Source organism: Myxocyprinus asiaticus, chromosome 17 (genome assembly GCF_019703515.2).
Source record: "Myxocyprinus asiaticus isolate MX2 ecotype Aquarium Trade chromosome 17, UBuf_Myxa_2, whole genome shotgun sequence".
NCBI lineage: Eukaryota > Metazoa > Chordata > Actinopteri > Cypriniformes > Catostomidae > Myxocyprinus > Myxocyprinus asiaticus.
This window is the reverse complement of record NC_059360.1, coordinates 34,947,266-34,972,270: the sequence shown is the minus strand read 5'-3', so window position 1 is coordinate 34,972,270 and position 25,005 is coordinate 34,947,266. Positions and strand designations below refer to the sequence as shown.

General features: G+C 37.7%; 1 protein-coding gene across 2 annotated transcripts; it reads left to right on the top strand.

Moving 5' to 3' along the window:
- The first annotated feature begins 10,667 nt into the window (after nt 1-10,667).
- Nucleotides 10,668-23,573, top strand: LOC127455341 (cyclin-dependent kinase 1-like). Of its 2 annotated transcripts, none has more exons than XM_051723144.1 (8): nt 10,668-10,803; nt 11,499-11,550; nt 11,762-11,918; nt 19,746-19,869; nt 20,285-20,455; nt 20,778-20,941; nt 21,395-21,536; nt 21,618-23,570. In XM_051723144.1, exons 2-8 carry the CDS (start codon nt 11,514-11,516, stop codon nt 21,729-21,731), a joined length of 909 nt encoding a protein of 302 aa, XP_051579104.1. In that variant the 5' UTR covers nt 10,668-10,803; nt 11,499-11,513; the 3' UTR covers nt 21,732-23,570. The 2 variants fall into 2 exon arrangements, with proteins under 2 accessions (XP_051579104.1, XP_051579105.1); XM_051723145.1 differs by having other exon boundaries at nt 10,679-10,803; nt 11,502-11,550; nt 21,618-23,573.
- The last annotated feature ends 1,432 nt before the right edge of the window (nt 23,574-25,005 follow it).

Sequence of the window (25,005 nt, the reverse complement as noted above, 5' to 3'; positions counted from 1 at the left end):
ACAAAAGCATAATATTGAGGCGGTGGTTAGTCCTCGCCTCACCGATCCACTAATTTTGTGAACTGGGATAAGTGGCTCGAACCCCTGATATTTGCAGTGCGAGAGGTCCCGCAAGCCTCCACTGGGTTTTCCCCATTTGAATTGTTATATGGGCGTAAGCCCCGTGGCGTGTTAGATGTCATGAAGGAAAACTGGGAGGAGAGAACTTCACAGAGCAAAAATGAAATTCAATACATTCTTGACCTGAGAGCAAAACTCCACACACTGGGACGACTATCACAGGAGAATTTGCTACAGGTGCAAGAAAGTCAGTCCCGGCTGTATAACAGAGGAGTTGGCACAGGGAGATAAAGTACTTGTACTGCTGCCAACATCGAGCTCGAAATTACTTGCGAAGTGGCAAGGGCCCTTTGAGTTCACACGGCGAGTTGGGGAAGTCAACTATGAGTTAGTGCGGATTAGGGCTGAAATGACTAGTTGACGTTATCGACAACGTCGTCAATAAAAAATTGTCGACAAAAATTTTCGTTGTCGAATAGTCGTTTGATCTCATTTAACATATCATGAGATCACATTAAACTCTAATGATGGTGCGCGAGAGCAGCACTGCTGTTCGCGCCTGACTGAGGAGAGGAAGAATTACACAGTCACAATCCAGATGCACTCTAAACTTTCCAAACAGCTTCATGTGATGTAGATATGATAATTATCATACAAAAATACATTCTAATACAAAAATACAAAATAAGTAAATACAGAAGCACTCTCGTTGTGGAATAAGTGGAGCTGGAGCAAAACTTGCGTGTCGAGTGTCTTTAAAGGAAACACCCCGGCGTTACATCTTAAATGCAGTTATGTTTAATACATTTTAGCTTTATTCAAGTTCAAATTATACGGAAACAGATAATGTTAATAACTACAAACTCTGAAACTGGCATTTCTCTGTGCGGTCAGCGCCTCTTCTATGAGTTGCGTGAAGTGTCCCGATCTAAGGGGGAGAGATTGAAACTGCATCCGGCTGATGCACACTCTGTCGCGGGGACGCTCGTCCCTCGAGCATGCACACTTAATGCAGCTAGATTATAACGTGATGGCTCACGACTTATTGAATCATAATATATCACCAGACCTGAACCCCATAGAGAATCTATGGGGTATTGTCAAGAGGAAAATGAGAAACAAGAGACCAAAAAATGCAGATGAGCTGAAGGCCACTGTCAAAGAAACTTGGGCTTCCATACCACCTCAGCAGTGCCACAAACTGATCACCTCCATGCCACGCCGAATTGAGGCAGTAATTAAAGCAAAAGGAGCCCCTACCAAGTATTGAGTACATATACAGTAAATGAACATACTTTCCAGAAGGCCAACAATTCACTAAAAATGTTTTTTTTATTGGTCTTATGATGTATTCTAATTTTTTGAGATAGTGAATTGGTGGGTTTTTGTTAAATGTGAGCCAAAATCATCACAATTAAAAGAACCAGAGACTTAAACTACTTCAGTCTGTGTGCATTGAATTTATTAAATACACGAGTTTCACAATTTGAGTTGAATTACTGAAATAAATGAACTTTTCCATGACATTCTAATTTATTGAGATGCACCTGTATGTCACTGTGCATTTCTTATCGTGAAGAAAATTGTTAATATGCATCTTTATTAATAAGAGAGAGTTTGTTTTTTTGTGAGTTAAAGATGGATTGAAGTGAACAGAAAGGTGAGAGAGGGTAGTCTTCACTCCATTATATACTGCAACAAAATACATTTTTGATTTGTTTTCGTTTTTCTATTTAAATATCTAAAACTCCTTTAAAACAACGTATATTTTCTTTAGCAGCTATTCTGCAGAAGAAAAAATTGTTATCTGAGAATGATGAATATAATATTAAAAATACAAATATTTTAAAATATCTAAAAATCCTTTAAAAAAAGATGCATTCACCTGAGAAGCAACATATGAGATATTTAGACCTGCTTTTAGAGAATAGATCTTGAATATGAGTATATTTTGTTTTTACTGCACTCGCAGAATTATAACCAAGTGAAAAAATACACTTATATACAAAATACACTAATATTTAAGACACATTCTCTTAAAGCAAGTCTAAATATCTTATATGTTGCTTCTCAAGTAAATTAGTCTTGTTTTAAGGATATTTAGACAATTTTAAATAGAAAACAAGACAAAAGCACTTGATAACAATATAATTTTTTGCAGTATATTTCTTTACTGAATTAAACTTAATAAAAATTATTTTTCCCCCTTTATTTCAGTGAATGTCATTTAGAGGAATTTTTTAAGATGATTTTGTCCTCTTTATTGTAAGTAAGCACATTTAATACAAACTTTTAAGTCGGGCACAAGCTGAATAATCGGTTAAGAGCTAATGATTAATTGTTGCAATAATCGTAGAATAGTCGAATAATCGTTCTAATAATTGTTAGATTAATCGATTATCAAAATAATCGTTAGTTGCAGCCCTAGTACGGATAGGGGCGGGGCACATCAGATTTACCACCTCAACCTCCTAAAACCATGGAGAGAGGCGGTCCCCATATCCTTGCCGAAGGTAGTTCCCGGAGAGGGAGGAGCTCGGACCAGAGGTGAATCTAAAAGCCAATCAGTTCACCATGGACTCTCGCTGTCACAATGCATGGAGGTTGCCAGGTTGCAAAATAATTTCTCTGATGTGTTCTCGCCTCTGCCCAGCTGCATTAATCTCATAAAACACCACATCGAGACAACCCCAGGGGTAGTGGTACGTAGTCATCCCTACCGCTTACCCAAACACAAGAAACAGGTAGTATGGGAAGAATTAAAGGCCATGCTCGATATGGGGGTAATAGAAGAATCCCACAGTGATTGGGCCAGCCCAGTGGTTCTGGTACCTAAGAGCGATGGCTCTGTCCGGTTCTGTGTGGATTATAGGAAAATTACCGCGGTGTCAAAATTTGATGCTTATCCAATGCCTCGTGTTGCCGAACTGCTCGATCGGTTGGGCACGGCTTGCTTTTATTCAAAATTGGATTTAACAAAGGGATATTGGCAGATCCCCTTAACGCCGATGTCCCGTGAAAAACAGCCTTCTCCACACTATTTGGTTACTCCATTCGATTTGTTTGGGGCCCTAGCTACGTTTCAGCATCTTATGAACAGGCTCCTCGGACCATACGCTGCATATGCCACTGCCTGTTTGGATGATATCATTATTTATAGTAAATGATTGGCAGAGGCACATGCAGCATCTGGGGGCTGTTCTGAGGTCACTGCGATGAGCAACAAGGTCACAGCAAACCCGAATAAGTGCGCAATTGGGCGGGTGGGGGTACGGTATCTGAGGTTGCACTTGGGTCATGGTCAGGTGTGGCCCCAAATTGATAAAACCATAGCAATTGCGACCTGCCGGAGGCCCAAGACCAAAAAGGAGGTGAGACAGTTCCTGGGACTGCCTGGCTATTATCGAAGGTTTGTGCCTAATTATTCGGATGTCACCAGCCCACTGACTGATCTCACTATAAAGGGAGCTCCAGAACCAGTCCAGTGGACGGAGCCATGCCAACAAGCATTCACTTAGGTAAAAGCTGCACTTTGTGGTGGGCTGCTTCTGCATTCCCCTGACTACTCTCTCCCTTTTGATTTGCAGATAGATGCATCGGACAGGGGGCTGGGTGCGGTACTGTCCCAGGTGGTGGAGGGGGAGGAGTGCCCAGTGCTGTACATTAGTCTGAAGCTCTCTATGAGAGAGACGAAGTACAGCACTATAGAGAAGGAGTGCTTGGCCATCAAGTGGGTGGCCCTCACTCTCCGCTACTATTTGTTGGGATGAGCGTTCACCCTCAGTTCTGACCATGCCCCGCTCCAATGGCTCCACCACATGAAGGATGCCAACGACCGGATCACTCGTTGGTAGGCCGGACAGTTCCCTCGGCCTAAGTCGGTCGGTGGGGGTATGTGGAGGTGAGGGCAAGGTTGAGCATTAGTCTGGGGAGAGAGGAAGCAGTAAGGGTCTTCACCTGAGATTAATTGCTGGTAATTGCTGTTTCTTTGTTCGCAGTGAGAGACGGGGGAAATAAAAGGGGCCAGACCTCAGAGTGAGGGAGAGAGAGCCCAGCTCTTACCATTACGCAGTCAAGTGAATGTGTTTTTGTGTGAAGAGTAAATTTACCTTTGAGTTGGATTTGTGGTCTCCCCCTTCTTCATTCCTCGAACCTGTTACACATATACTTCTCTCTCTTTTTTTTTTTTACAACTTGTAAATATCTATGTTTACTTCTTTATTTTTAATTATTGCAACTACAGTGGCAAGAAAAAGTATGTGAACCCTTTGGAATTAGCTGGTTTTCTGCATTAATTGGTCATACAATGTGATCTCATCTTCATCAAAGTCACAAATATAGACAAAAACAATGTGCATAAGCTAACAACACACAAACAATTATAATCTTTCATGTCTTTACTGAACACATCCCATTAAACATTCACAGTGCTGTGGAAAATTAAGCGAACCCTTGGATTTATTAAATGGTCGATCCTCCTTTGGCAGCAATAACCTCAACCCTATTCTTCAGATGTCTGGCGTGAATGGCTCTCTTGAGATCTTTCCACAGCATCTCTCTTGGCTTAAGGTCTGGGCTGTGACTGGGCCACTCCAAAAGGTGGATTTTATTTTTATTTTAAGACATTCTGTAGCAGATTTACTTCAATTGTCCTGCTGCATCACCCAACTTCTACAGAGCTTCAGCTGGTGCACAGACACCCTGATATTATGCTGTAGGATAGGATACCTTGATAAACCTGGGAATTAATTTTTCCTTTGATGACGGCAAGTGGTCAAGGCCCCCAAGCAGCAAATCAGCCCAAAATCATGATGCTCCCTCTAGCATGCTTGGGATGATGTTTTCAAGTTGGTATGCGGCGCCCTTTTTACCCCATACATTGTGCTGCGTGTTCTTCCCAAACAAATCAACCTTAGTTTCATCAGTCCACAAAACATTTTCCCAGTAGCATTGTGGAGTGTCAAGGTGGTCTTTGTCAAACTTCAGGCACGCAGCAATGTTTTTGTTGAAAAGCAGCGACTTTTTTCATGGTGTCCTGCCATAGCCACCATGCCTGTTTAATGTTTTCCATATAGTTGACTCATGAACAGATATGTTAACCAGTTCCAATCATTCCTTCAGGTCTTTAACTGTCACTCTGGGGTTCTTTTTTTTACCTCACGGAGCATTCTGCAGTGTGCCCTTTGAGTCATCTTGGCTGGACGGCCACTTCTAGGGAGAGTAGCCACAGTACTAAATCATCTCCATTTATAGACAATTTTTGTGGACAGAAACTGTGGACAGATGAATATCTAAGCTCTTCAAGATAACTTTGTAACCCTTTTCTTGATCGTATGTCTTCTGAGATCTCTTTTTTGCGAGACATGGTCCTTCTTATGAATAGCAAACTCAAAATGTTTGAGTGCTTTTTATAAGTCAAAGTAGCTCTAACCCACACATCCAGTCTTGTTTCATTAATTGGATGCCAAGTCCTGACTCATTAGCTTTTGTTGACGTCAATAGGCTATGGGGTTCACATACTTTTTCCAACATACACTGAATATTTGAATGATGTATTCAATATGTACAAGAACAATACAATAATTTGTGTTATTAGTTAAAACAGATTGTGTTTGTTCATTATTGTAACTTAGATAAAGATCAAACCAGATTTTAAGACACATTTAAACATAAATTCAGGTAATTCCAAAGGGTTCACATACATTTCCTTGCCACTGTAACTGTATTAAAAAATAATTTTGATGCACCTGTAAAATGACAATAAAGACCTTGACTTGACTTGTATGTATTAACTAAAAACACACTCATCATCAGTTTGTCTACTCCCATTTCTCTAAAACTTATTAGAAATGTGCATTCCTTCAGCCAATCATGGCTCCTAAAATTTGCATCTTAATAAATTGCTTCTAATCACTTCTTTAATTAAAGTCTGTACCTCTGAGAATTTGGGTTTGAATTTAGATTTTATCCTGCTTACTAAGCCTTCATTATTTCTCTGTAATTAGACAGCCTTGTTATGCTCCATTGGACTATTGTTATCTTGTTTTTAAATAGTTCCTTTGAGGGTGCTTTTTACATTAGAAATATACTTATAATTTGGCTATGATATTATTTGTTGAATACTATACATGTATGCTAATTTGAATCTTTTTTTCTATATTACCACACTTTTGTCTCACACAATACGTTATCTCTAGCTCACTCTCAGAAAAGTTAAACGATATCACCGTGCAGACTATGAATACAGCTCCATTACTCGTGGACTTCTGATTTACACTGTAGTTAATACAGCCCGACAGTGCCACCATGTGATCAGAAGGAGTACTGCATTTCTGTGTAGAAATACTACATATAAAGTACTACATCTATAGCAGTGGTTCTCAACCTTTTTGACTCCAAGGCCCCCACTGTCCAAGACAATATTTGAAGGCTCCCTCACACGAAACTAGACGTGTCTGATTAAAATAATTAATCATGGATCACTTTTGATTCTAGAAGTTTCAGAAAGAGTCTGTTTATAATTTGTAGGCATACTTCTTAAAGTAGCATTTTAGTGTTAGGGTTATTATTTTAATTCTTTTAATATTTCTTATTTTAAAATAATTTTAAGTCAACTTGAGGCCCCCTTCAAACAAATAAAAATCAAATCACTTTATTGTCACTCAATCATATACTCAAGTGCAACAGTGGGTGAAAGTCTTGGGTGCAGTTCTGAGCAACATAGCAGTCATGACATTGATGAGACATATACCAGTTTACAATAAACATCAGATTTACACAACACAATTTACATATCTAATATACACATAATTACACACAACACAATATACAAATAATAATATACAATGTACAGTATACAATACACACAATACAGAATACACATACACACAATACAGAATACACATACACACAATATAGAATACACAGTATACAATAAAAATAATATATATATAAAATATACAGTAGGTTGTATTGTGTTGTATTGACAATCAGGCTGTCGGTTGATAGTCAATTGCCAGTGTGTTGTTAAGAGAGAATATAATTTATGACAGTCCAGTGTAAGATTAATAAAGTGCAGTGCTGATGTATATTGATCATGAGATATCTTGAGTTCAAAAGTCTGATCGCTTGGAGGAAGAAGCTGTCATGAAGTCGGCCTTGGAAGTGTGCTGAGGGTCACTAGTGGGTCCCGGCCCCCTGGTCGAGAACCACTGGTCTACAGGATGCCTAAATTTTAAATTGTTTCTGAAAACCTAGCAAATGATGTAATCAATGGATAAAAGATCTGGCCTGGTTCCAGATTAATTTGCAATACAATCTGCAACAATAAAAGAGACTGCGCTGAATTTCAGGACATAAACCCAGTTATAGTAATCCAGTTACATAAATGTGCTGTCTGGACTAGTAAAACAAAGGCTACAATCTTAAACCCCTTTATGCAAACCCATTGATGACTATACATGAAGTAAGTGTACTTTAAGTTGTTTAGGAGGATAAGAATGTGTCAAACTGATAAAATTGTACTATTCCCCAAGAAGGCTATTTTTGACGCTCAGTCTGGGTAAAGACAAAATCTGATAAATTACAGATTTGGTATAGGGACATAATTCAGATGAACTAAACCTAATCTAAATGTGGCCCTCTTTGTAGCCTGTTATTCAGTCCATTTGTTGATGCATTCAGTCAGTGGCAATGGCAACCACCCAGCAAACACAGCCAAGCCACTCCTTTATCTGTTAGCAGGCCTTTTAACAACTTTATGCATACATTGTATGATTCTATACCTTTGCCATCTACATTTTGAGCCTTGACCAATATGAAATAGACATAAGGACTGGATCTATCGATGAAAAATAGACACATTGTGCTAAACACACTACTAAAGACTTTGTAGCATTTTCACAGAATAAAGACATAATGACACATGAAAAGCGGAAACCCCCTCATTTCTCTGCCACACCTGAGGCCTGTACCATGAAGGTCGCTGAATGAACTCAGGGTTTCAGGACTGGTTTCAGTTTGACAAATTCAAACCTATCAGGCTTAACTGGTACCATGATGCAGCTCATCAACTTTCTCTGTCAACTCAGGCTTCGATCCTGACTTTAAGATTAGATTATGCGCTCGTGCACATGAATGAGTGACGTTTGCAGCGCACAACCAATCGTGTGAGAGAACGCAATAAGACATTTACACAACAAGAAAAAACAGCAGCTGCTAAGAGATCTTAAGAGGACAAATTCTTAATGTGATATATATATATATATATATATGAAAGAAAAATAGTACAATTAAGAAAGATATAGTTAATTTACAAGAAATTGCTAAAGATCCTAATTTCATGCCAAATAGATTAATTAGATAATATATTTAAGTTTTGGGCAGACAGAGGTCTGAAAAGATATCAGCAACTGTTCACTGATAAAGGATTTGGATACCTTTTCAAACCTAGCAAAAAAAGTATGAGCTTCCAAATTCACAATGTTTTAATTATTTACAGGTAAGAAAATATTTATTAACATTAATTAAGTTAAAGAAATAAAGGAAATTCATCCATTAATAAATTATATAATTGATACATACAATACAACTAATCCAATAAAAATGTTAGGACTTTTAAAGAGTGCACCTGAAAGAGATGTACAGGACACTCTGAATAAAATTATATGTAGGTGAGAGGATGAATTACAAATAAAAATGAGTCAGCAAGACTGGGAAGAAATATCTTATAATACATGCCATACTAAGTCCAGTGTTTGGGGGGAATATGCTTGGAAGATACAAATTTGATTTTTTTTATAACACGTGTTATTCAGAGTAAATACAATAACATGGTAAAAGGGGACTGTTGGAGAAATTGTGGAGGAAAAAGGCTAATTACAGTCAAATTCTATATGAGTGCTCTAAATTGACAACTTATTGGAATGAAGTGATTAGACAGGTTAATTTAACATTTAACTGCACATTAGAAATACATCAGAAAACCTAATTTTGGGTAAAATGCCATTGTCCTTAAGAAATAAAACTGAACAAATATATTTAGGGTATTCAGAATAGCAGCTTTGAGACAGATTACAAAAAATTGGCTTAAACCAAAACCCCCACAATTCCAAAGATGGAGAGAAACGATTTTGGAAATATACCGAATGCAGAAAATGACATTTAAAAATAATAATAAAAGTCTGGAACATAAATGGGATTTGCTTAAAAATATTATTATTTAATTTAGATAGATTGTTTCCTTCAGATTCTATTAAGGAGGTGATGCCTTAACTTTCTTTCCACTTTATTTGAAATAAATTATAACATGTAAATGAATGAGTTACACATGTTATTTATAGATTTGTGTTGTGAATGGTTATATGATATGGTTATTCAAAATAACATCGTGTTTTTTTTTTTTATGTACAATTTGTACATTGTCTTTAGTAAAAAATAAATAAAATAAAAAGCATAAAAAAGGCTACTATTGATTAATTAAAAAGTGAGCACTTGTAATACTGTATGCAAAAAAAAAAAAAATTGGTATGCAATAATAAGACGTATTTGTTCTTTTTATAAAAGACGTATTTTGTTTACTGTTTATATTGCTTATATTTTTATAACTTCAAGTAAAATTCTGTTTGTTCATCTCGAGTCCATGAAAGAAAGAAGGGGTTTGGGTGGCATTCACCCCCTTCCATGGCAATCTTGAGCTTTTAATATTTTCAAAACGATTACTTTTTGCAGGTATCATATTAATTCATCTTACTGGCTGTTTTATAGATAGCCTAATATATTATGCTTATATATTCAAATATATTTTTGCTATGGCTAAAGAGGGTAAATGAAAAGCAATTACATTTTAAATAAAATACAACACTCTATCTGCTGAAAATCTACATTTAGATTCTCAAATAAATAATTTATCATTTAGAGTCGATTTTGTGGATTTCTAAGATTGTATTTGTAAAGTGTGCTTTAAGAGACACGGGGCAGAGTCTTGATAGCTTCAGATATGTCATTTTACTCACAGCTGATTGGTTCAGCATCTGTTAGCAATCTGTAATCCAGAAGGAAACCTGCTACGGAGCAGGTTAGCCGTTTACCGTAAATTGCTGTGGCGATGAACACCGCTAAAAGCCGACCAACTTTCATGGTACCTAAAACCTGGGGTTGAGGCAAACTAAACTAAAACTTCCCTGGCTAGCCACCGAAACCAGCTTCATGGTACAGGCCCCAGGGATTGATCAAATAAATAAACAAATGCTCACGCGCACATTCACACTCAAGTCGGACGCTCTGCTCCTGTCGTGTCTACAAGGTAACCCCACAGTTACCTTAAGTCTCGCGAGAGCCGCATTGAACGTTCACACACTTTTGTGTTTTTGTGTTTATTTAGAGTCCTATAGAAACCCTAAACCTAACCCTAAACTTAACCCTACCACTAAATCTAACCCTAAACCTAACCTTTATAACAGCGAATGAGACTCTCGCGAGATTTAGGATACCGGGGGATTACCTTCTAGAACAGGCCTCCGCTCCAAACCGCCTCACCTTCTGATTGGCTCGTTTGAAGTCCACAGTGAGCTCTGATTGGTCACGTTTGAATTACGCCTTCGCGGCCAGTTTGAATCAAGGAACTTGGAGCTCAGCGTCACATACAATATCCGCACTCTCTTTCCTCTCAAAATCTTCAGCTGGGCATCTGAGGAAAATAGGGAAACTTGGACATTTATTCAGATTGTATATAATTCCAAAAAGGTACGTTTTCATTCATTAAAATGGTAATCTGTTTTTATTCTGATTTCGAACGTTTTAAAGTTGTGCAGGCCTCACTGGGCAAAGACTCGCGAGACCTTACATTTACAGTTGCTCATACGATCCAAAATACAGAATAAATTCTTGAATTGTGTTGGTGATGCATATCGAGTTTACAGTCTTTAATGTTTTTATTTTTATTTTTTTTTTTAATGTGTGCCCGTCGTATCTTGGTTTAGCGTGGCCATCATGTCGTTGCAAGTCTTCCCCCCAAAACATGGATACAATGTGATTAACTAAATAGGATTTTGTCTTTATAAACACAGTTATAACACAGCAGAGATGTTTATTGTTTTGAATGATGATGATTTTGTTTTATAAGGTCAAGGTTAACTGTAAAGAAAGGTCAAAAAGGTGTTTAGTCTTTATGCCTCTATCAGTTTGCTTTGTTTAATGAATATCATGCATGAGCTACTGCTGTGAAGTTTTCTATTTTTTGTTATTAATGAATCTTTTAGAAGTAGAACCTAGCATGTATTGGGAAGTATGTTCAAAACAATATAAATATAATTAGGGATTAGAATAAGTCACATTTACATTTCCTGTCATGTCCATCTGGTTATAATACTCCTATTATTGAGAAATTTCAGATGATGTGATGACTCACATGCATTTTTTATTCTGTTTCGCTTCAAAAGTAGTTTTGAGAAAAAATGGATGATTACTTGAAGATAGAGAAAATCGGTGAAGGTAAGTTGAATATTTTTTTGTGCTTGTCATCGGTATATTAGGCTCAAATGATCTTTTACTTTAGCTGGCTATTTCACCCTAACCTTCACCCTCTCAAAGATATATAGAATTTGTTTCAATGCCAAACACAGCATGATGGTCTTCGTCTGTAGAAGTCTGATGGAAACCCACAGACAAGCATTCCACTGATGTGTATATGTTTCTTCTGTAGGTACATATGGTGTGGTGTATAAAGGCAGGAATAAAACCACTGGGCAGGTGGTGGCCATGAAGAAAATCCGTCTGGAAAGTGAGGAAGAGGGGGTGCCCAGCACTGCGGTCAGAGAGATCTCCCTCCTCAAGGAGCTCCAGCACCCCAACGTTGTATGGTAATAGATCTTGTAGACACCAGCCTGTGTGTAAATATCAAGCTGTCCTTGTATTTACACACAGAAAACAGCAGAAAAAGTGACAAGAATAATATACAACTTAAAGGGGGGCTGTTAACTGAGAAATTGTGTTTTCTATGGAAGTAAATTCATGACTAAAGTCTTTGAAGCATAAAAGCATGTTGAATTGCTCTAATCGAAAAAATAAATACATTGTATTATCAGTGCTTGCATTTACAGTGCTTGCATTTTGGGAATTTAACATTGTTGTATTTTTAAGCATTGAATAATTTGTTTGGAGACATTTCACAACTAATTTCATTATTAAAATTTCAACAATAAATATTCACCTTCCTAAGTTCATTTCCAAAATATTCAGTTCATTTGAAAGTACCATCTAGATTTTACGACAGTTAAAATTCAGCCTGTTCTAATTTGCTTAACAAAATTTCCCTAAATAATTAGGCCTAAATCAACAAACAATAGGCCTACTTTTGTGCATGAGTTGGTACAGAGTGACCGCATGATATTGTATTAAATTCAGAAGGAATGATGTTGATGTTATACTGTATTTATGGAGAAAATTGTCTATCTTGGCGCATCTTCCCACATTCCTTCTCTTTACAAACTGCTCATCATCTTCTCTAACGCCGTATGGCGCTGTCACGCGCACATTGTTATACATTGATGTCACCGGTGTCAGTTTAGGCGCAAAGCGCAGATCTCCGCTTAATCAGTTAATAGCCCTATTCGGATGGCAATTGTTTCTCAGGGTGATGTCTGTAAAAGTACATTTTCATGGCTCCTCTGTGATAAAACTCATGCGTTCAGATGGAAATTAAATCACTGGGGATGAGCGAGACTTTTTGTCGATCACATGATTGCAGTTGCGCTTGTTATATGGAAAATTCATCAATCCACAAACTGTGTCCTCTGTATTTGCATTTAAATGTGTTTGGAATTGTGCTAAAGTGAAAATAAAATTGTTAGAGTGTGAGGGAACATACGGAGCAAGCCGAAATTTTTGCAAAGAGCAGTTAAGCTAATCAAGAAACTGTAGGGACAAGACTGTTTATCAACACAGCCAAATAAAACTGTCAATGGGGGGTATGCATGTTTCGTCACCTGCATCACATTAGTTGCGTGCTCTCTCCTAAGTGCACGCAAGGAGCTATAGAAGCTGCACATATCAAGGACAGTAAAGATAATTAAAATAAAATTTGTGGCGCTATGGTTAAAATGGTTTTCTTATGTTTTATCTGTCAAAATGACAGACATTATTTGGAATTATCTGTCAGTGTTTAAAAAGTGGCTGTGGAAATTAAACCTTTTAAATAAGAGACATTAGCACGGCAATTTCTCTGGGACTACTCGATCCGTATAAACGAGTAGTCATGCAAGCCCAATTTATAAATGTATTTAGTAAACGTTTCTACATTCAAATTTGATATATTACAGTTGTACAATTGCTGCCATAATAATGGACCATTTCAAAAGTTTACGTGATTTGGCTCTCGTTTTTCTTTCCCTTCTACTTAAGAGTTCCCACTCACTGTGGTGGAGCGGTGACATTATTTTATTATTGTGAATTATTTAAAATCTGTTACACAATCCTCCAACTTTCCATTACCACCAGAGCTGTTACCATGCGCAGCGCTAACTCTTGACAGTAAACTGAATTTTATCCCTCACATAAAGATTTTAAAAGATAAATGTCTTAAAGCCTTGGACATTTTAAAGGTTTTGCTAAAACAAAATGGGGTGCAGAAAGTTCAGTTCTTTTAAATCTCTACAGAGCACTAATTCGATCACGCCTGGATTATGGAAGTATAGTGTATGGATCAGCCAGGAAATCATATATCTCACTCTTGGACACAGTACATCATCAAGGCATACGTCTGGCTTTAGGGGCCTTTAGGACATCGCCAATTCAAAGTTTGCATGTAGAAACAAATTATCTTTCTCTGGAGAACAGATGCCTCAAACTAGCCCTACAATATACAACAAAGCTGAAGAACAACAAAGAAAACCCAGCCTACCGTTCTGTTTTCTCAACCCCTTTGTCAAGCCTATACGAACAAAAACCAAGACATATCTGTCCTTTTGGACTACGGATCAAACCACATTTACTAAATCTCAAAGTAGATCTGAGCATACTGGATCAGACACACTTCAGTACAATTCCCCCCTGGATCTTTAAAAAAACAAAAATAATCTTAGACTTAAGGAAAAAAAATCTGAAACCCACCCAAATTACTTTCAACAACAACTCCTTTTCATTAGAGAAATATTTCCATCACCTATCCCTATATATACAGATGGATCAAAATCTGAGGATCATGTATCATCTGCATTTGTGATCAACCATCAAAAAAAAGGAATATCCATCCCCAATCACAGCTCAATTTTTACAGCAGAGGCAAACATTATCGTCTTAGCACTGGACTTCATAAAGACTATGCAGCAGAGAAACTTTCTGATAATTTCAGATTCAAAATCATGTCTTCAGGCAATGTCATCTTTAAAAAATGATCACACAATGCTTGAAAAGATTCTATGCAAGCTGCTGGATTTGGAGGCCCAAAATTTCAGTATCTGCTTCTGCTGGGTACCTGGACACTGTGGAATCCCAGGAAATGAGGAAGCAGACACTGCTGCAAAAGAGGCCTTATCAGTGGATTTCAAAATGTGTCCAATACCTCCCATTGACCTAAAACCCATAATAAATTCATATATTAAAAACAAATGGAAAACTGAGTGGGATTAATGCACCATGAACAAACTCCATGAAATCAGCCCTATTGTTGGCAAAAGAAGTTCCTCTCTGTTTTCAAATCACTGGAACCAGATCATCTACACCCACTGTCGAATAGGTCACTCCAGGATGACAAACAAGTTTTTAATATTGGGTGAAGATTCACCAACATGTACCTTCTGCCAGAATCCATTATCCCTGAAACATGTTTTATTAGACTGTACTGGTCTTAACCCCGTGAGAAACCTTTTTTATTCAGTCAGCACTCTGGAAAATTTTAACAAAGTCAAACCGAATGCAATTTTAGAGTTTTTAGGAAAAATAGATTTTAAAAACCTTTTATAGAATTCCTTACACATTTCTCACCATGAAAATAGCCATAGAAGCTGGCGTGGCTTTAAAAACAAACAAACCATGCGCAGCGCAAACGTACAGCACATAGCAGTGGTCAAAAAGGATAACCAAAACGACTTTTGGATTATAAACTCAGAGATGTAAATTCGGACGGTAATTAAATTACCACACAACCTTGGTGTTTGTCAAAAAACAGTAGGTAATTTGTCGGGGAATTTTCTCACGGGAGGTGGGAGAAGAACTTCGACATTTTGGATTTGGACGGCAATAAATGCTGGAATTACCTCACATCCCCATGTAAAATAATTGCTGTCCGAATAGGGCTAATGTTTGTACATTTACCCTATGTTAGTTCTTCTGCCCTGTGCACATGAAATAGGCCTGCCAACACATAAACCTCTTTATACTTTTTATATAGTCTTCACAGACCATAGAAGCTTGCACCCTGATGGTCGACACACAGATGATAAATGAAACATGCACTTTTGATGAACAAAGCAGTGATTGTGTAAAAACAGTAGATCATAACCTCCAGCACAAAAATAATTTCAAAACTATGTATTGATTTATAGGGCTGCCCCCAACCAAAGATTTTCCTAGTTGACTAGTAGGTGTTAATTTAAGCCATTAGTCGACTAGTCGCACATTTATGATATTAATTTAATTACTTATATTTTGGGGGGCATCAGAAAATGGTTTGAGTTCCAGAGCTGAGAAAGAATGTTATAAGTAACATTGTTAACACTGTTCTACATTACAGAGAAATACTAAACCGTAATAATGAGCCTTTAAAATATCAATTTTACAAGCGCACACACGAAGCGTTTTTTTAAATAAATTAATTTTCAATGCAAAATCACCAAAGCAAAAATATTCACCGATCCCTCAGCCCAGGGGTTGCCGATGTAATTGGATATTGCGGAATTTTTTTATTTATTTATTTATTTTTTTAAATAATATATCGTGAAGGAGGGAACAAAACACATTTATTCACATACATGATGTATTTTCCTGGACAATGAAATACCCGACAGGTAGAGAATGCACAGATGAAGCAGGTTCTTTGCCAGAGAGACGTTGACAACTGTTGTAAAGCCATCTTTCAAAACGTTGAACAACACACATTTTAACTGCACTTATGTTTTTCCAGTTTCATTTGAATTTTTAGTTAAAATAAATAAAAATTAAAGTTCAAAGTTTGAAATCAAGGTGTCTTGCTTTGTGTAGGGTTAACCCTAACCCTGCTTAATGAAAATTACCCCATAGTACCACCTAGCGTCCAACCAGCGGTAATACCTTTGTTCGACGGTTTCCTGTGGAGTTTTTTTTTCTGCGACCAACCGACCAATCAAAACTTGGTCGACCAAGACTCTCTCATCGACTAACGTTTGGTCGACTATCAGGGGGCAGCCCTGTTTAATTATGTAGTTAATTAGTTTGATTATTTAAGAAAACAACTTTGAACATTTCTCAGAGAGGTAAATTACAAGTATTTATAAAGTTGTGCACAAATCTATGAATGAGCGACACTATACTGTCGGATTTCATCACTTCACAATGGACAGCAACTCTTAAGAAGCACTTAAAAGTGCGTCACTCGTTGGTGTTAAGTTCAGGGTTGGGAAGCGCTCACGAAAAGTAAAGAACATTCACAACTTTGCATGTAGAGAATCCTCTAAGACCAATAGTTATCAGAAAAGCATGCAGCCTGTCAGTGGCCAGGCCAGTAATTTTCAAGTGGGTGGACCTTGGTGAAACCGGGTGGACCTCTATTCGGAGCATAATTTCATCATGAATATAATGAAGAGTACACCTTTGCTCAGCAGTTATGAGTTAATATTTGCTAATTTACACAGCTTAATACTTAGATACCTATACTGATACAATAATAATACTTAGTTGTTTTTGAACACTTATGTTTAATATTAGTAATTTACCTTAATAGGTCAAATATAGGCTATACAATAAAATAAATTAATATAAGAGATAAGATACAATAAACATTATTATTAGAAACTTTTCAGCCTTCCTGAAAAACACGAGTCTGGTGAATTAGGTGTTCTACTTAACAGCTGTTCTATAGACTTGGGTAATGCTACTTTTTACTTTTAACTAAATAATTGTTATATTTAAATAATCATTACTCTGCATGTAATACAGTGTGTTTTTGCATTAAAAAAAAAAAAAAAAAGACTTTTTTGTTTCTCATGATAAATGCACTTGGCTGGGAGCGCTCTCCGTTTCAGTTTTAAGTGCTTAGAAGCAATGGCAGCTTAGAAATAAATTGCATGCAAAGGAAATAGTGCAAAACAACGTACATAAATTAAGAGAAATGTCAAGATATATAAAGCTCTTGCTCCCTCATTACACATGGTCAGTGCATGCGTTTTGTGCAGTGTAGGCGGTGCTCGTGTCGCGGTTTCGGGGGCAGCCGTTGCCATATTTACAATGAACAAGAACTTCATTGTGCCAAGTCACATACACACGATTGCGTTTACTAAAACCAATGGAATTAAACACACGTCTTTATCCAAAGTCGTTTTTGATCTGTTTTACCTTACGTCAAGGAGAAGTGTATTTTCAACACTTTTAATTAAGATGCAGTTGACCACAGATTTTAAACTGGGCTCACTTTGTTTCTTTAACTGTTGCAGTTCATATAGTAGTTAAATAAAATCAGCAGATAGTAAGTTAAATAATAGAAGTCAGTTGAATCATAATCGGTTGTTACATGAGATAAACAAATGAAAAAATAAAAACGGCACTTGTGTTTACTGTATTGTTGATTTTTCTGTCTTTTGATTTGCCTATGAGAAAACTGTAAATGCAAATTTTGCGCAGCATACAACCATACACAACATTATAATTTTTTGTTGTTGTTTATAATTTCATTAGATTTAAGTAAAATATTTTGTGTATGGTTTATGATTAGCATTGACGACATGTCAACCATTGAATTAGGTTAATTTTAAAATTAGGTTTCATTTAGCAGTTTATTTTAGCCTGGCAAACCAACTTGTGCACTCATATGCTCCCAAGCCCTGGCTTTCAAATAATGGTTGGGTTTCCCGAAGCACTAAGTAGAACGTTAGCAGCACTTAAGTAATACTTGGGGGCCGTTTACACAACAACTTTTTATGTGTTTTGGCTGTTCGTTTACACAACAGCGGCGTTTTGGGGCCTGAAAACGCAAACTTTTGAAAACGTGTTTCAAAGAGCAAGTTTTTGAAAACGATGCCGTTATCGTCTCCATGTAAACATACAAACATGCGAGTTTGTGAAAACGATGACGTCATGCACAAGTGCATTACATGTTCAGTCTATAGGCATGCCCGTGAGTACTTCAAAACAACACGCAAGTCATTCAAAACTACAATGGCGGACTACAGGACTATGTTTGTGCTGCTCAAGATTGAGTTTGATGCTTCTCCAGCAAAGTAACTATAGTAATAAAGCAACCTAATCATCCGTCCAGACAAAACTGCTCGATGCTTTCGCCGTCTTCATTCTTTGTATGCACCGCTCTGTGGAAGAATGCTTATGTTCAATAGCCTTGAACATATAAGTGAAATGAGACAAAAAAGCTTCCAATTCGGGAATGGTCACCCTACTACATTTTATGTAATGCCTACCTACACAGCAATCAGCGCTTCAAGCATCTGAGTTATTTAATAACCTGGACAATGTATCGGCAGTCTTTTTATAAACATTTTTAAAAGCCGATGCATTCCACATACTGGTCTGTGCTTCACTACAACGTAAATGCATCCACTCCGCGTGGTCCAATGGGTCGCCACACCTTTTGATGGAGATTTTTATAGCTGACAGCTAAATAAAACCGGCTGTGTGTCTAAGAAGTAGGCCAAGTAATTTTGCATGCAGCTGCGAGGGACATCAATAGGCTATTTCTAAAACAGACAACTAATATTTCTCTGGCACACGTAGGTTGCAGAACCCATGCCTACGCAGAAGAAAGTAGGCACGGAGCCCTGTCTAGACCCTTCCCTGACTAGTACGGTTTGTGTTACAGGCATTCCTTAGTCCGGTTGCTTAATGAGAGAGAGATAATATGTAGTTGCAATAAAAGTTGAGCAGCGGTGGATAATTATTCTGTTGCACGGCATTGAGGAACTGATGATGACCTGGGTTAACCAATCAGTGGAAAGGTGCGTTTCATGCCCGCCCACCCACATGTGCAAATAAAACATTTATCTATTTTCTACCCATGAACAATTTTGAAAAACAAACTGTCAAAACGTAAACGGCTGTTCTCTCTACCTGTAGCTATGGTCTTCAGCAGACAACAACCAATGCATTGCACCACCTCTGGTGAGAACAAATAACATCAGGTTGAGATTGTGCATTGGTACTCTGCTGCTTTTCCTGCAGTTCCCAGATGTAGAAGGTTGAATTTCCAACTGAATTTGAACCACTGAATTTGAGGAAGCTAAATAGAACGCCCTGTCGAAAAATCTGTGTGAAAGCACCCTTAGTTTACCTTTCAATTTAATTGGTCACAATCATGATGTTTGCTCACAAATCAACCAAACTTGTGTAAAATGTAATTTCCTGCCTCATCATGATTAAATGAAACAAAATGTAGGTTTTTTTTTTTGTAGATCTCAGATTGATCTGTTTCCAGAACAATACATGTTGCCATGATTACTGTTTGATGTAAAAACTCATATCTTTCTATTTGTCTGTTCCCTTCCTCACAGCCTGTTAGATGTACTGATGCAGGAATCAAAGTTGTACCTGGTGTTCGAGTTTCTGTCCATGGATCTAAAGAAGTACTTGGACTCTATTGGATCAGGCCAATATATGGACCCCATGCTGGTTAAGGTGCAGAGACTATTGCATATTATTGGACATGCATGAGTGCTTTTAAGTACAGTAGTGTGTGTGTGGGAATTTATATGTGTATCAGATTGAGTGTTATCTCTTATCAAGTTTTAAAAAAATAATACTTTTGAGGTTTTTGTTTGTTTGTTTGCAAAAAAAATGTTTGCTGACTGTGCTTTCTGTGCAAGCTACATGCCTTTGTTCAGCTAGCCAGACACACCAGCTGCTACATTGTGAAAGACTGAATCATTAGATGTTGTTTAGATTATTTGATTTCTTGTTTGGATTGCACAATTTGAAGCAGGTATTGAGTCATGGCTAAATGTATACTACTCTGTGGTCAATGCTTTTTTGCATTTGACTTATCTGCAAGTGATACTTCTGTGATAGTAACTTGTGTGTGTTCTATTTCTAGAGTTACCTGTATCAGATTCTCGAGGGGATTCTGTTCTGCCACTGTCGTAGGGTTCTGCATCGTGATCTGAAGCCGCAGAACCTGCTGATTGATAATAAAGGTGTGATTAAGCTGGCAGACTTCGGGCTGGCACGTGCCTTTGGAGTGCCAGTCAGAGTATACACACATGAGGTATGGACAGGTGCAAATCCCATCGCATTATAATAAAGATTCAGTACCTTTAGCTGTTTACAAAAAGGCTATCAAAATCTTAATTAAAAAATGTGTGTGTGAGATGAAGTTGGTGCAGGACTATTTGTTTGTCTGAATAAAAAATAAAAAAAAGACAGGCAGAGTGTTTGGGAGACCTGTTTGAAATGACACACTCCAGCTTTAAAAAAAATTTCTTGTCTCCTTGAGATTTCAGACAATCTGGTACAGGGTACATAGATAGCACTTTGTCAATCTATGATATACTTTTATTCCGTGTGTAATGTGGTGACATTATGCACAGGTGGTCACTCTATGGTACAGAGCTCCAGAGGTGTTGCTGGGGGCCTCGCGCTATTCCACGCCTGTAGACGTCTGGAGTATTGGTACCATCTTTGCTGAACTTGCCACTAAGAAACCGCTCTTCCATGGAGACTCAGAAATAGACCAGCTCTTCAGGATCTTCAGGTACATGCACATGTAGACCTAGAGACAACCCAAAATGCACAATAATTATATATCTGGTTCCTTTTTAGATCCCACAATATCATACTCTACTGCTGGAAAGTGTGGAAATGGTCAGCTAGGGCTGACAAATTGCAAGTGTTTTGCTTATATAATATGCTATTGTAACACCATCCTAAGCAGACACAACACCAACAAAAAAATTGCTTGTTGCGTTATGCCTGGTTAGGTAATAGTTTGTAAGTACAATTGCATTTACAATCTGAGGGTCACTATCCTAAGATGCAATGTTTACAACAGTTGCTAATAGAGTTTACCACAAATTAAATTGAACAAATGCCAGCTCATGGTATTCAACAGAGACATGGCTTTGTTTTCTAATTTGTCAAATTGGGATATATATATTTACTTGGCACCTTGTACATTTTTGTGATGCTGATTGTTTAATTTGTGTAGGACACTGGGAACCCCTAATAATGAGGTTTGGCCAGATGTTGAGTCACTGCCAGATTATAAGAATACCTTCCCAAAGTGGAAATCTGGGAATCTGGCCAACACAGTGAAAAACCTGGACAAGAATGGCATTGACCTGCTCTCGGTAAAAGGGCATCCTGACATCTACTTAGCTGTTTGTATTTGTCTCTTCTTTTGATCTTCATTTTCGTTCTCTTTCATTTAGAAAATGCTGATTTATGACCCACCGAAGAGGATTTCTGCACGGCAAGCAATGACACACCCCTATTTTGACGATCTGGATAAAAGCACTCTTCCCGCCAGTAACCTCAAAATATAAACGCACATCAAAGATCTTATATTTCCCACTCCATTGGGAAATGGATTTATATTACACATGTTTTACACATACATGATCCAATGCAGTGTAAGTTCAGGGGTCATAATGAATCTAACTCTAAAATTCCTGGAGTTGTTTCTTAATCCAGAATGCAAAGAGAGGTGTTGGGTTGATTCTGGAGGTGTAGACTCACTACTTCAACCTGCAGTAATGCAATCCGAGTCTTTTGACACGCAATAATTAACCTTAAGTTAGTTTGTTTAAATGGGTGGTTTTCTACATTTGTTTGTCTGTTTTTTGTATGTCTTTTCCTATCCTATTTTATATGTTACATAAAACACTTGTTTGTAAATAAAATGTTTTGTTTTTTGTGAACCTAAAGTAAAATATTAAAATAATAAATTGTGTTCTCATTAAAGAGCACTTCGTAGGATCCCGTTTTGGAATGATGTCTTCTGTCAGTGAGAAATTAAGAGTTAGCTTTCATGAGAGTATAAGCTGGAAGGTAACTTATATATATATAAACTCAGCAAAAAAAGAAAAGTCCCTTTTTCAGGACACTGTATTTTAAAGATAATTTTGTAAAAATCCAAATAACTTTACAGATTTTTATTGTAAAGGGTTTAAACAATGTTTTCCATGCTTGTTCAATGAACCATAAACAATTAATGAACCAATGACTTGTGGAACGGTCATTAAGACACTAACAGCTTACAGACAGTAGGCAATTAAGGTCAGTTATAAAAACTTAGGACACTAAAGAGACCTTTCTACTGACTCTGAAAAACACCAATAGAAAGATGCCCAGGGTCCCTGCTCATCTGTGTGAACGTGTCTGAGGCATGCTGCATGAGGACTGCAGATGTGGCCAGGGCTATAAATTGCAATGTCTGTACTGTGAGACGCCTAAGGCAGGGATACGGGAAGTACATCCGAATATCACATCTGCTGGACAGGTACAAGATGGCAACAACAAATGCTTGAGTTACACCAGGAACGTACAGTCCCTCCATCAGTGTTCAGACTTTCCGCATTAGGCTGAGAGAGGCTGGACTGAGGGCTTGTAGGCCTGTTGTAAGGTAGGTCCTTACCAGACATCACCGGCAACAACGTCGCCTATGGGCACAAACCCACCTTCGCTAGACCAGACAGGATTGGCAAAAAGTGCTCTTCACTGACAAGCCACGGGTTTATCTCACCAGGGGTGATCGCGTTTATCGTCGAAGGAATGAGCGTTACACTGAGGCCTGTACTCTGGAGCGTGGAGGGTCTGTCATGGTCTGGGGCGACGTGTCACAGCATCATCGGACTGGCTTGTCATTACAGGCAATCTCGAGGCTGTGCATTACAGGAAAGGCATCCTTCTCCCTCATGTGATATCCTTCCTGCAGGCTCATCCTGACATGACCCTCCAGCATGACAATGCCACCAGCTATACTACTTGTTCTGTGCGTGATTTCCTGCAAGACAGGAATGTCAGTGTCATGTTCTGCCATGGCCAGCGAAGAGCCCGGATCTCAATCCCACTGAGCACATCTGGGACCTGTTGGATCGTGAGTGTGAGGGCTAGGGCCATTCCCCCCAGAAATGTCCTGGAACTTGCAAGTGCCTTGGCGGAAGAGTAGGGTAACATCTCGCAGCAAGAACTGGCAAATCTGGTGCAGTCCATGAGGAGGAGATGACTGCAGTATTTAATGCAGCTGGTGGCCACAGCAGATACTGACTGTTACTTTTGATTTTAACCCCTCCTTTGTTCAGGGACACATTATTCCATTTCTGTTAGTCACGTGTCTGTGAAACTTGTTCAGTTTGTCTTAGTTGTTGAATCTTTGTTCATACAAATATTTACACATGTTAAGTTTGCTGAAAATAAAAGCAGCTGAAAGTGAGAGGACTTTTCTTTTTTTACTGAGTTATATATATAAATTTCTAATTTCTGTAATTCTACCTAACCAAATGCTTACAACAAGCAAACTGATACCATAAACATCACAGAATTCAAAAATCCATTGCTAATACAGGCAGAAATGTTTTAAAAAATGGTTCATGAGTGAAAACTAGCTCATAAAATGTCCATCTTTAAAATTGAGTTTATCTAATATATAAGCTGTTATAGGCACATGGAAATGTTCTGCATAGCTGGAATAATTGCTGTATGAAACCCATAGTTAAAATAGTTGTTTATCTTTCATACAAGTGTCTGCCAAACTAAATGGAGATAGACCCAAGCCTTTTTGTTTCTTCACCATAAATGAAGACTGCATAAACAATGCTTCCATTATCACTCTGAAAGTTGCAGTGGACTTGAAATATTAAACTTAACATAATGAGTTCAGTGTTTGATGTTGGAGAATGCTGTTTAATCATCAGTAAGGAACTGGCAATCTGCACTGCTGTGAAAACTTGCCTATTCATTCTTCAATCAGCATGAAAGCATACTATTGTGTTGCTTTCTGGGTTTTCCAAGCCATTTCCCATCGTGTTGACTTCAAAATCAAACTCATGGGCATTCACTCATGATACAAAGTGTCTGTAAACTGTTGAACAACAGCTTCACTACAGGCCACGTTATCTGTTTCACATAATATTAATGATGTTTTCTCTGAAATTGATCGTTACTTTGTTTAAACAGCGAGTGATGGAGTTTGTGTAAGAGAGGGCTTCCTTCATGCTTTATAGTCGCTCCAAAGATATCGCTCCAAATGTGATCTCACCACAGGCTATAAATGAGTTTGTGTGCATGAACCTTTCACCTGGTTTAAACAACTAAACCCAATGAGATTTTGCAAATAAAAACATTTGCCCTTCTGTAACTTCTTCACTTCCTTATATTGAATCAAATTAGATGATGAAGCTAAAACATGACATGTCTCATGATATGTACATTGTTTAAATGTAAATGTATTTATCTGGGCATTATTATAACTGAACAAACAAGGTCCAAGGTTTGTTGTAAAATAGAATAATTACTCCCAGTCCTTTCAGCAATAAAGGGGTAGCAACAGCATACAAGCCTGTTTATCCTCATAAATATTCATATGGTTGAGAACACTGAAGGCCACTGTTCTTTCATCTACCAATAAAAATCAAGTACTCCAGAGAGAAGTGTAGTAATACAAAATAATAACCCTTGTTAAACTTGTTTATTGATTCTTAAGGTATTTTAATCTCTTAGAGCTGTTATTTAGGCATTTAAAGGAGTGTTCCGGATTCAATACAAGTTAAGCTCAACCTAAAGAATTTGTTGAATAATGTTGGTTACCACAAAAAATTA

Coding starts and splice junctions, on each gene's coding strand:
- LOC127455341 (XM_051723145.1), top strand. CDS start 11,514: ATGGATGATTACTTGAAGATAGAGAAAATCGGTGAAG. Junction 11,551..11,761: donor GATAGAGAAAATCGGTGAAG/GTAAGTTGAATA, acceptor TTTCTTCTGTAG/GTACATATGGTGTGGTGTAT. Junction 20,456..20,777: donor TCAGAGTATACACACATGAG/GTATGGACAGGT, acceptor CATTATGCACAG/GTGGTCACTCTATGGTACAG.